Consider the following 13,055-nt stretch of genomic DNA (forward strand, 5'->3'; position numbering starts at 1 on the left):
AGACAAAAACTTGATAGTATCATAGTGGTAGCCACAGAAATTGAGGTTATTAATTTTAGGGACGGAGGGAGCGTCAACTCGGGGAAAAATGTCATAGCATCTGGTTCATGGTTGTCAGGGCAGGCAAACTGTCACACTCTGACACGAGCTGCCCAGCCCCAGCCCCAGCCCCAGCCCCAGCCAGTGACTAAAGCACACAGAGCCAGATGCAGGAGCCAGCGCCAGGGTAAGAACACTCACATCCCAGACATCTCTGAGGATGTGTCAAAGCCTGGGTGAAGGGGAAGCCCCAAGCTAAGGCCAGAGAACAGCAGGAACACACAGCCTGCTCAGCTGTGTTCACCCAACGCGCCATCACGCCCCTTGTGGTTTAAAGAGCCCACTTTGACTCAGAAGACTCATTTACCCCCTACCTCTTCTTCTTTGTTGTTCTAATTCTCCATGAAACCTTATAGTCAAAGGTCTTGAAAAGGTTATTCAAGGCCAGGATATCCCCACACTCCCATCAATAGGGGAGAGAGAGACTCTCTTGAAAACGTGGACCCTACCACCTTCCTCAGGCCCTTTATTCATGTCCAACAAGGCTCACTATCAGAAAAGATCATGTTCCCATCACAAGTTCTGAGTGTCCCACATGAAACCATTTTCTTCCCTTTGCTCTCCCTTCAGCCCCAGGAAGTGGGAAAAGCTATCCACCATCATACATACCGCAACCTTTTATGACTCAGAGACGGTCATTCACTCTCTCCACTCTTCTCTCAAGACCATGTGTCCTTCACTGCACCCCAGGAAGACAGTCAGATGGCACGGACCTCACTGCTCTCCATCCCATATCCACAGACACCCATGACCACAGACATTTTTCAGCCACATCCAGCTTCAGCCTCATAATTCTCCACTGTCAGCTCAAGCACCAGTACCACAAAGGGCTGAGCATGGGTTATAAACCCAGTTCGGTATCCCCACAACCTCAGAGGTCATTTTCACGATCTACGTTCCTGATCTTGATCACATAAGCCCCCACATCCCTTATAATAATAATAGCAGCCTCCGCGTATTGACGATTTAGTGCATGCCTGCACCCTAGAAGCCCTTTACAGGTGCTGACCCACTCAGGCCTGGATTACAACAGCTCTACGAGGCAGTGCTGTCTTTCTTTTTAGGGGCGTGGCGAGGCTCAGTGACTTGCCAAGGTCATGCAGAGGCAGGCTGCAAATCCAAGAGGCTGGTTCCGGAGTCCATGCTGTTAATGGCCTCTGGAGTAAGCACAACATTCCAGCTGTTTCCATGCATGTCACTCCCACACATCTCAACCGAACAACTTTATATGGGGCATCTTCCCTCTGCCTGCCTCAGCACTGGCTCCAGGATAAGGAGAGAAGGAGGAGCACGGCTCCCAGCAGCTGCAGACCTGGTTGGCGGCTGTGGTGAGGATCTTCCTCAGCCAACAGCTCACAGGCCAGCTCACGGCCTTCTGTGGCCCAAAGCTGTAACTCAGCTAATTGGGCAGCCCATGAACAGGCCTGAGAACCTCCAGCTTCTTAGGTTTCATGTAGTGCATTTGGGCCGCCCCTGTTCCCACCGAAGTCAACCATATCTTTCAATAATATCTACATGTCAATCTTATCTACACAACATACTAGGTATGACCTTCCTTCTGTCTCCCTTACCAAGGACCAGCAGAGTCAGCCTATGTATATTCAATGCCCACCTTGGACAAATTCCTTTAACCTCCTCATGCCTCAGTTTCCCCATATGCCAACGGAACTCTCTCAGAGCTGTTGCGAGGAGAAAGAAGTTAACACCTGTAAAGCACATATTATGTGTAGAGTCCGAAGGAAGGGGTTAGCGACATCCTTCTTCCCTGCCACCCTGGAATGGGTCGAGGGGTTGGGGTGTGGGGCATGAGAATAAACACGTGTTGAATGCTTAGTTCACAAATCAGGTTGTGGATTCTGATGCGTTCTTCATTCGTTCTGTCAACTCCTACTCGCTGTGCTCCTAGTATGTGCCCTACCACGTGGGAAGCTGAACACTCAGCCGTGAATGAAGCCGGCAGGGCCCGCACCGCAATGAGCTTTTAGGCTAGCAAGGACGCAGAAACGGCCTGTCATGTCTTTAGCTGGTCGTAACCACAATAAATGCTGCAAGGGGGAGTGCAGTGCCTTGGGCACATGACAGAAGGACCACCCGTAGGCTGTGACCTTTCTGAAGAAGGGACACTCGCCTGAGCTCTGACATGTACACGAAAACTCACCAAGTGAAAAGTGGGGGTGGGTTTGCTAGGCAGCACAACAGCATGTGAGAAGGAGGGTGGAGTGAGAAGTCATGCAAGTCACTGGAGACCAGAAGAGAACTTGGGCCATGATCCTAGGGACCCTGGGAGGCCAGGAGGGTGACAAGGTGGCTGGGACAGGGCTGGAAAGTTACAACTGTAGGCATCCGCTCTGCACAAGGGTTCTCCAAGTAGAGTGCCCAACCAGTAAAGGCAGCATCACCTGGGAAGTTGCTGCAAATGCAGGCTCCCCAGCCCCTCCCAGAGCGGCTCAGGACTCTGGGGGAGAGACCCCGCTTCTGTGCAATACCTACTTTAAAAGACTAGGGAGGGGCTCAGTCGGTTAAGCGTCTGACTTTGGCTCAGGGGTCATGATCTCACTGTCCGTGAGTTTGGGCTCTGTGCGGACAGCTCGGAGCCTGGAGCCTGCTTCAGATTCTGTGCCTCCCTCGCTCTCTGCCCCTCCCCCGATTGCTCGCTCTCTCTCTCTCTCTCTCTCTCTCTCAAAAACAAATGAACGTCAAAAAAAGAAAAAGACTAGGGAAGACCCTTAGGCGAGCAGGGACCGGCTTGTCTTATGCTGAAATATCTACTTCCACACAAAATTAACCCAAAACGATGGGCTAGACCTCCTTCACATTTCACACTCCCTCTACTTCTGCCTCCAAACTCATGGTGACTTTCCCCCACTTCCCTCCTCCTTCTGGAAAGGCCTCCCAGCCTCCCCACTTCAGCTACAGAGCCCTCCCAAGCCCCCACCTCCCACCCCTGCCAAACGTCTTGGTTTCCTTTTCCTTTTGTTCCTGCTAATCACTTAATCTGGCACAGCACCCTGGACACAAATTGGAGGAAGGCTATTAAGGCAAGCCTTTAAGAGAAAAATCTGAAAATGCTGAGAAACTATGGAAATGAGAGAGAACCATGAAGAATAAGACATCTGGGCAAAGTTTAAAAGGACGGGGCATGCTCAGCCTTGAGCAAAATGTCACCATGGGGAGCCGCGGTGACAGTTTTCTAATACATGAGGAATGCACGGAGGAGAAAAGGATCCATTTTTCCACTCATCAGCGAGAGCAGAACAAGCAGGGCCGTCTTAGGTTTCAGCCGAGAAAACATCTGTCATGCGTTTGAGCCCTAGGAGAGGAGGAGTTGCCAAGAGGACGGGTGAGATCATCCTCGCCCGAGACGCGCGCGATGAGATCACAGTGGCCAGGGTCGCTGTCCATCAGGGCCGAGCGCAGCAGGGGCACCCGAACCGTGCAGAGTCGCAGGCTGCGCGAGCGGGTCTCCCTGTCACAGAGTCGACCTGCCTCCTGGGCAGGGCAGGTGCTGACTCACGGCCACTGCATTTTGCTTCAGATACAGAGGAATCCAAAGGAAACTACGCACTTCTGCAAAACGTCTCAGACTTGCCTCGTTACCTGCAGGCCAGGATTCCAGGCATCTGTTTTCCTGGAAAAGCCCATTTATTCCTTTCTTACAGCCAGCTGCTGTCTTCCCAGCAACAGCGGCACTGGCAACAGGCATCACGTCAGTAATGGCTCAGAGCTATTGAACATCTGCTCTGTGCCAGTGCTCTACACACCCCCCTCACTCATGCCTCACCGTTATCACAAGGCCCGTTTCACAGGCAAAGAAACTAAGGCTTAAGGAGGGCTCTTGATTTGCCCACGACCCCACTGCTGGTCATGTCCAGGCTGAGACTGGAGCCCTCGGTTTTCTGACTTCAGAGCCCATGATCAAGATAATGCCTCTACGGTGCCAGCGTTCAGTAGAATGGAGAATGCACACCTTTTAAAAAATCAGCCACTCTGGGGGCGCCGGGGAGGCTCAGCCGGTTAAGCGGCCAACTCTTGATTTGGGCTCAGGTCATGATCTCACAAGTCATGAGTTCCAGCCCTGCATCGGGCTCCCCGCTGACAGTGGAGCCTGCTTGGGATGCTCTCTCTCCCTCTCCCTGCCCGTCCCCTGCTCATGCTGTCTCTCCCTTTCTCTCTCTCTCTCAAAAACAAATAAACATAAAAGAAAAGAATCATCCACTCTGTCTCCTCTCTCCCATCTTCTTTGCTCCAGATCTGGTGATACTTAAAATCAAGTCTCTTCCAGAAGGTCTGCCACTTCCCCATCTCTGCTGTCCTGATCCTGCCCCTCGGGACTCCAGCACTAGGCTGAATGAGCTAATGGGGCTGCGGGCAGCCTGGGCGTCCTTCACACAGCATCGCCCACTCGGAAACATAAAGCATAGGCTTTCTGCACCGCCTTCTAGCCGGGAGCCAGCAGGGGCCTTCGTGTTCACCGAGCACACTCTCCGCGAAGGGACCCCAAGGCTCCTGCCGTCACAGGGGATATTACGCAGATACTGCCATCGAGGCACCAGCTGATCCTGAATCCGATTTTGTCCCATCTACAACGTAATTCTCAGCTCACTGGCTTCTCTCCTTTTGCCTCTTTCTGGAGTCTCGAAATGGCTGCAATGGTTTCGATGACAGACTTGAAGAAGAAGTCCTCCTCAGCACTCTGATGCTGTGCTAGATAGAGCCTTGGCCTCACCTCTGCGCCCAGTTCATCACAAGCTCATTCATTTGTCAGATGATTCAGCTAAGGGGACCAACCAGCTGAGCCACTCCTGACGAGGGGCTTCAGAATTGAACACCCTTTAAGGGCTGCCGAAAAACAAGGGCGGGAAGCAGTGCCCATGGGCAGACTTGAGGTCACTGGCTCGGTACGGAGTGTGGGTATTCACGGCATCACAGTCGTACCAGCTGACAGGAAACACAAAACACAGGGAAGCTCCTGTCAGGCAGGCTTCCTGGGAAGCTGGACCAACACAGTGGAAATGAGTAAAGAAGGATTTTCCTGCTACTCAGAAGACTTTGTGCTGATGTCAGGTGAATGAAATTTATTCCTTCTTGATGGAAAAATTGGATTCAAGCCACAATGTATATTCATGGGTTTCTTAATTTTTCTTCCAGCTTCACCAAGCTCAGTGGAGCTTAAAGCAGGCTTTTCCCTCATGCAAAGAGATGAAAAGGGCCCAGAGAACAGATAATGCTGAGACTTGAGGAGGAGGAGGAGGAGGAGGAGGAGGAGGAGGAGGAGGAGGAGAAGGAGGAGCAGGAGCCTTCCAGAACTTTCCTCTCTGGGCTGCTCTTTCCAAACTAGTTGGTATTGGGGAAGGTATGGGAGGAGGCGAGGTAGAGATGCCTTCCGGGGGTCTGGCTTCATGGACTCCAACCTGTGACACTGAATGTCACACCCCAAAAAGCCACACGACCATCAAAGCTCCCCAGTAAACTCAGCTGAGATATGCCAGCCTTCCCTCATGTGTCAGCTTTTAGCTGCTTCTCCAGCAGATGCGTCTGTTCTGAATGACCCGTTCCCCCAGGGTCAAGTTTGTGGCCCTTTTGCCACAGTGCCTATGTTCCACCCACCATAATCAGCAGCACATCTAAGATGCCGATGGATAGGATCCCATGATAAGAAGGGTGCAGAAATGCTCTCTGGGTATGGCCAACTGGCGCTTCTCAGTATCTAACCATTAACCTTAGCCACATTATACCAACTGTGGCTCAGGAAACTCAGCTCCTGAAACTGTTACCCATCCCTGGAATAAGCAGAGAATAAACAGTGATGTAAATTCAAATCAGAGTCGACTACCTTCGTGGCACCCATAGCTTGGAAAGTCACAGCTAACCTTGAAGGGGTCAGCGTTGCCAGCATCCCGTTGAATCTTGCACTCTTGTTCTTAATAGGGGAACGGGACCGCCCATCTGGAGCCACAGAGCCAAACCTAGGGTAGGGCAGAAGCAGGTGGAAAAGAGGGGCAGGTTTAACACAAAAGAAGAACTTGGCTCCACTAGAAAGGATACCATATGCACACAGAGGGATGTCCCACAGGTCTCCAGATCCAGGAACCGCCCTCGCAAGATAGCAGAGTCAAGGGTGAGGCAAGATGTCCTCAGGAGACTCTGACAAAGGCTTGACCCATGAAAAGTAAAAGCAGGTTCCCTGCCACCACCAGCCTATGACTCAGTAGCGGCTCCCGGCAAAAAGAAGGATGAAGACCACCCTCAATGAGCCAACGGCGGAGCCCGAGTGTGAAGACCACACATCGATCTGCTTTTTTGTGGTTGACATACAATTCAAATACCATAAAATCCCTTCTAAAGCGTGCAATGCAATGGTTTTTAGCACCTTCACAAACTTGTACAACCATTATCACTATCCAATTCCAAAACATTTCACCACCCCAAAAGGAACCTCATACTATTAGCGGTCACTCCCCATCATACCCCCAGGCCCTGGAAACCATGAAGCTGCTTTCTATCTCTATGGATGTGTCTACTCTGGACATTTCACATCAGCGGAATCATACCACGTGTGGCTTTTGTGTCTGCCTCCATTCACTCAGCTCACTGTGTTCAAGGTTCACGCGTGGTTTAGCATGTATCATATACTTCCTCCCTTTTCGTGGGCCAATGATACTCCATTGTATGGAGTCACCGTATTTTGCTTATCCATTCATCCGTTGATCGGCACTCGGGTCGTTTCCCCTTCTACGGATACTATGAATATTTACACTATGCACACTTGTGTACAAGTTTTTGAGCGGACATGTTTTCAATTCTCTTGTGAACAATGTTTCCACACCTACCCAGGAACAGAGCTGCCGCTGGCTCCTACGAAAATTGTAAACTTTTGAAGAAGTGCCAAACTCTTTTCCAAATCAGCAACACCATTTACATTCCCACCAGCAGCATAGGAGGGTTTCAATTTTTCCACATCCTCGCCAACCCTTATTATGGCCTGCCTCTTTTATTATAGCCATCTGAGCAGGTGCAAAATGGTGTCTCATTGCGGTTTTGATTGGCATTTCCCTAATGACAATGAGGCTGAGCATCTTTTCATGTGCTCAGTAGCCATTTGCATATCTTCTTGGGAGAAATGTCTATTCAGATCTTTGCTCATTTTTCAAGTGGGTCATTTTTCTTTTTATTGTTGAACTGTAATAGTTCCTTTTGTATTCTGGATACTACATATGTATGATTTGCAAATGACCTACATGGTATACATGTATCATATATATTACAACATATGTGATTTCCAAATATTTTCTTCCATTCTGTGCATCGTCTTTTCACTTTCTTCTTAGTGTCCTTTGAGTTGCAAAAGTTTTTTCATTTCATTGAAGTCTAACTTATCTCTGTTTTTGTTTGATTGTTTGTGCTTTGGTGCTTAAATTAAGGTCACAAAGATTCACACCTATGTTTTCTTCTAAGAGCTTTACAGTTTTGGCCCTTACATTTATATCTATGATTTTTTTTTTTTTTTGAGAGAGAGAGAGAGTGAGAGAGCTTAAGTCAGGGAGAGGGGCAGAGGAGGAGCGAGAGAGAGAGAGAGTGAGAGAGAGAGAGAGAGAGAGAGAGAGAGACAGAGAGAGAGAATCTCCAGCAGGCTCCACCCTCAGTGCAAAGCCCGCTTGCAGGGTCAGTCCCACAGTCCTGGGATCATGACCCGAGCTGAACTCAAGAGCTGGATGCCCAGGACACTCAACCGACTGAGCCACCAGGCGCCTCTATCTGTGATCCATTTTGAGTTAATTTTTATATATGGGATGAGATAAGAGTCCAAATTCAGGCTTTTGCATGTGAATACCCAGTTGTCCCCACACTATTTCTTGAAAAGACTATTCTTTCCTCGTTAAATTGTCTTGTCACCCTTGTTGAATATTTATTTCCCATAAATGTAAGAATTTATTCCTTGACTCTCCATTCTACTTCACTGTCTGCATATCTATCCTTATGCCAATACAGTGGTTTTTCTTTTTCTTTTTTGCCTCCCACCTGCTTTCAGGGGGATCCACTATAATAATCACACTGTCTCAATTACTATAGATTTGTACTAAATTTTCAGATCAGAAGTGTGAGTCTCCTACTTTGTTCTTCTTTAGCAAGATTGTTTTGGCTATTCTGAATCTCTTGTGTTGCCATATAAATTTTAGGATCAGTTTCTCAATTTCTGAAAAAAATAAAAGGTAACTGGGATTTTGATAGGGATTCCAATGAATCTAAACATCTATTTATTGGAATACTTTTTATCAACACCCCAAAAATGGGGCTCCTCCTTCAAAATACCTGTGTTGCGACTGCTATTCTCTGGTATATTGGGGGCAGTTTAAATACCAATGGAATGGCTTTAAAATCAAATCTTGCTTGGGGCATATGGGTGGCTCCATCGGTTAAGTGTCCTACTCCTGATTTAGGCTCAGGTCATGATCTCACGGTTCGTGGGATCACAATCTGAGTCAAAATCAAGAGTCATCAATCCCTGAGTCGAGTTCCACGTTGACAGCCTGGACCCTCCTTGGGATTCTCTCTCTCTGCCTCTCCCCCGCTTGCGAGTGTGCTCTCTCTTGCGTGATCTCCCTCTCTCTCTCCCTCTCTCTGAAAATAAATAAACTGTAAATATAAAATAAAATCTTGCTTACCAAAAAAAATTCTATGTTATTCTCAAACCTTCTACAGATCATGTAGTTCACTATCACTTTTCTTTCTGGTTGAATCTAACTTTCTAATCTCGAGGGCATTGGATGAATGCTAAACCAATGGGTCCAGCTTCTGGCAGACTGGCCAGGCCACTGAGAGCTCATTAGAGTGGGTGAGACATGGGGAGCTCCACATGTGGCTTTCCTTCCCTCTTCCCCATCTCCCAGAGCGGAGTGCGGCTGATAAGTGGCCAGGAAATGGGCAGGCACCTCTGGGGAAGGCTGGCAGTCCTCAGAGCTGCTGTCACGGGCACAGATAGCTCCTGAGGGGGCCTAAGGGTTTCAGCACACATCAGGATCACTGCGAAGATGCTTTTGTTTTTTCTGTTTTATTTCCTACCACTTCATGGCGGGGGGAGGTGGGTAGTCAACAGAATTTGGTCCTTTTACAGTTTGTTTCCCACACATTTTTCTTAAACTTGTGGCATCTGCTGGCAAGGGCTTGCAGGCAATGAAAAGGAGTGAAGTGTTAAAGAAAAATCTATCATAAAGCAGGGAGACAGCTGATTATGCACAGCTTGATTGATTGCTTTTTCACAGATTTCAATAGCACTGGAGGTCAGGATTTTCATTGGATACATGAAATGCTGTTGAGAAAAATAAAGGTAATTCGTGTTTCTTGGCCTTGGCAAAGCGTAATGTGAACCCCTAGAGCTCCACCCCCAAAGTGCGCCCGAAGAAGAAGCCTTCACCTCATCATTTAACCCACCCCTGACACCAGTGGGATGCTGGGAAATAGTGACACTGAGCATCTCTGACATCCATCCAAGTAGTACGGGCTACAACAGCCTATTAAGCTGAAAGGCGGTACCTTATCTCCTGCCACCCGCCAAGAAGACAAACACTACCTGGTGTATAATAGAAAAAAAATTTTTTTTCAAGGAAACAACCTAAATGCCCAACAATAAGGGATGGATTACATAAATCATAGATCACTTATTCAATAGTCTATCATGGCAATATTGAAAATGGTAATGCGTATATGTAATTACTGTTGCATAAAAACATTTGACATAATGTTAAACAGGAATTAAGAATTATAAAACATAGAATTTATAAGTGGATCTCATGCAGTAAAAATTAAACATACCTCTCTCTGTTGGTACATTAGCATGGAAAAAAAGTCTAGAGTTACACATTAGAGTGTGTGCAACAATCATTAAGTCTGGGTAACAGCATTCTGGGTAATATTCATTTATTTCTATTTTTGTACCCACATTTTCCAGTGGGTAGTCAAGAGACTTCTGGGAGTGGTTCAAAGACGGCCTAGATGTGCAGCCCACGAGACAGAGACACCAGGCCTAGTTTGCGAGAGCAACGAGATCATACACACAGTCAACCTGAGTTAAAGAGAAAACTACTCACTTATCCAGAAGGTTCTCCCTTGGAATCCGAACCTCGTGAAATATTAAAATCCCATTATCCACACCACGCAGGCCTAGAGAGAGCAGAAGAGAGCTGCAGGGGGCAAATCCGTGCTAGCATCTGAACCACTACCCCTGCTCCTTCCCAGGCCTGTCTCCACTAAAACTCAAAACCCTTTTATTCACTCCCAGAATGGCTGATTCTTCCCTATTTGGGGTGGGGGTGGGGATGCTCTCTGTTTTCTTGAGGAGCTGTGCCTTCTGTGCTCCTGGGCTCAGGTGGAGGATCTCGGTGCTGTGACTTGGAAAGGAAGAGCTCTAGGCAACAGAAGGAATATCAGCCTGAACTCAGGGAAGGCAGGAAAGCCGCTTACTCCTCCAGTGATAGAGAAGTCAAATTTTTCCTCTTTCCCAGCGCTTCCTTCCCAGCACAAGGGGTACATGTGTGAAGCCACAAGAACAGCAGTGGGTGGCTGGGGTGACCCAACTCCCCAGAAGGTTCCTGAAAGCCCCTGGGCCCTTTTCCTAATGATACCTATCAGAGTCTGGGGTCTACTTTTTGTTCATTTTGCACTTAGAAAGATTTAATCTGAAGGGGAAAAAAAGTCTTTACTTAGTAAATGTCTTTATTTAGAACATCACCCCTTGACAAGGACACGGTTGCAGGTAGGAGCTTACAAGGAAACCAAAGCAGACTTTCTGAAGTTGCCCGTGTTTTCAATGTCTGGCACCACTTCACAAGAGCTGGGTCGTCTGCTCAAGAGGTGCTTTCAAGGGGTAAGGCCAGCAAGGGCCTCAGTCACCCCTGAGAGATACAATTAGAGCACTCACAACCCCACCCGCCGCCCATTCCAGCAGCCATGGCGGCAGTCAGTAAACACTGACAGGCCAAGGCGAGACTATCCCCTCGACCGAAGGATCAGCTTCTTCTCCCTCTTTTCTTTTTCTTCTTTCCTTTTTCCTTCTCCCCACCTGTTTCTTTGGTTTGGTTTGGCCTTGGCTGTGGACACCAGGGGAGCCCACGGGTATGGCCTGCTCTCACCAAGTGTTATAAATTGAATTGTGCCCCCCGCCCTCCAAAATCCACACGTTCGAGTTCTAACCCCCAGTACTTAGGAATGTGACCTTATTTGCAGATAGGGTCTTTACAGAGGTAACGAAGTTAAGAAAAGATCATTAGGGTTGCCCTAATCCAACGGACTGGTGTCCTTACTAAAAGGGGACATCTGAACACAGACACACGCACGAGAAGGGAGAACGCCATGTAAGCATGGAGACAGCCATGGACAAGCCAAGGAGAGAGGCCTGGCACAGATTCCCCCTCACAGCCCTCAGAAGGAACCAACCCTGCCAGCACCTTGGCCTTGGACTTAGAGCCTCCAGAGCCATGAGACAATACAGTGCTGTTGTTTAAGCCACTCAGCCTGCGGTACAACAGCCCCAGCAAACCGGGTCAGTCCTTAGGATTCATCAGGGGCCTCCTGGGCACCAACACCAGGCTGTGGCTCAGGGGCAGGAGAGAGAGCACCTCAACCCACCCTCTGAGAGCTCACACATCCAAGAAGAGGAGAGGAGGCAAAATTACCCAGGGCGAAGCTGCCTCATGACTAGAAAATGCGAGAGGCTGGGAGAAAATGAGGCCAGTGCATATTCCTAAATGGCAATCCTCAACATTCCCCAACAGTTCTCACATAAAAGACTCTCATCGGGCTTCAAAATCAGAGTCTTCTCTGCCTTCACTGCTTTGGTGAATTATTTTAGATTCTCCCTCGGGTTGGGGGAGGGAGGCAGGGAACAGCAAAAGATGCAGATGAGGGTAGGAGAGGGGTCACCTGGGGACTCACCTTCTTTGTACATCATATCAACGGCCGTCACTCCTGGGTACAAGGTTCCGTTTTCATCGCGGACAGGAACAATGCAACAGTGGGGCCCTAAGGATGACAAAGAGACAGTGCTAAACTCTCTTTTCAGGGCACTTGCGTGGCTCAGTCAGTTAAGCATCTGACTAGATTTCAGCTCAGGTCACGATCTCATGGTTCAGGGGATCGAACCCCGAATCAGGCTTTGTGCTGACAGTGCACAATCTGCTTGGGATTCTGTCTCCCTCTCTCTCTGCCCCCCCGACCCCCGCTCGCTCTCTATCTCTCTCAAAAATAAATAAATAAGCATTAAAAAAGAAATAAAATAAACTCTCTTTTCTAAAGATATAATTAAAGCTTTATTCATTTCCTGGGACAGTATACAATTGTGTTGATCCTGAAGCTCAGTCAGTTCTATGACTGAATCGTATACAGCAGTCCCCCCACCCTTGTTCACAGGGATATGTTCCAAGACCCCAGTGAATGCCTGAAACCACAGATAGTACCAACCCCATCTATACATGCCATGCGTTTTCCTATACATACAAGCCTATGATAATGTTTAATTTAGGAATAAGGCCCAGTAAGAGATTAACAACAATAACTAATAATAAAATAGAACAATTATAACCCTATGCTATAGTAAGAGTTATGTGGGGGCACCTGGGTGGCTCAGTTAGTTGAACGTCCAACTCCAGCTCAGGTCATGATCTCACAGTTCGTGAGTTCAAGCCCCACATGGGGCTCTCTGCTGTCAGCAGAAAACCCGCTTTAGATCCTCTGTCCCCCTCTCTCTGCCCCTCCCCCGCTTGTGCTCTCTCAAAAACAAATGAACTTTTTTTTTAATTTTTTTTTTAACGTTTATTTATTTTTGAGACAGAGCATGAACAGGGGAGGAGCAGAGAGAGAGGGAGACACAGAATCCAAAACAGGCTCCAGGCTCTGAGCTGTCAGCACAGAGTCCAACGCGGGGCTCGAACTCACGGACCGTGAGATCATGACCTGAGCCGAAG

General features: G+C 48.3%; 1 protein-coding gene across 1 annotated transcript in view; it reads right to left on the reverse strand.

Annotated features, from left to right (window-relative positions):
* Positions 1-13,055, reverse strand: part of ACOXL (acyl-CoA oxidase like) — a 194,858-nt gene that overhangs the window by 137,958 nt on the left and 43,845 nt on the right. The window contains exons 7-9 of the mRNA XM_032592686.1: positions 12,028-12,114; positions 10,185-10,257; positions 5,970-6,065 (exon numbers count right to left, since the gene is read on the reverse strand). Coding sequence (XP_032448577.1) covers positions 5,970-6,065; positions 10,185-10,257; positions 12,028-12,114 — 256 coding nt within the window. The remainder of the gene's footprint in view (positions 1-5,969; positions 6,066-10,184; positions 10,258-12,027; positions 12,115-13,055) is intronic.

This window comes from Lynx canadensis, chromosome A3, assembly GCF_007474595.2.
Source record: "Lynx canadensis isolate LIC74 chromosome A3, mLynCan4.pri.v2, whole genome shotgun sequence".
Lineage (NCBI taxonomy): Eukaryota > Metazoa > Chordata > Mammalia > Carnivora > Felidae > Lynx > Lynx canadensis.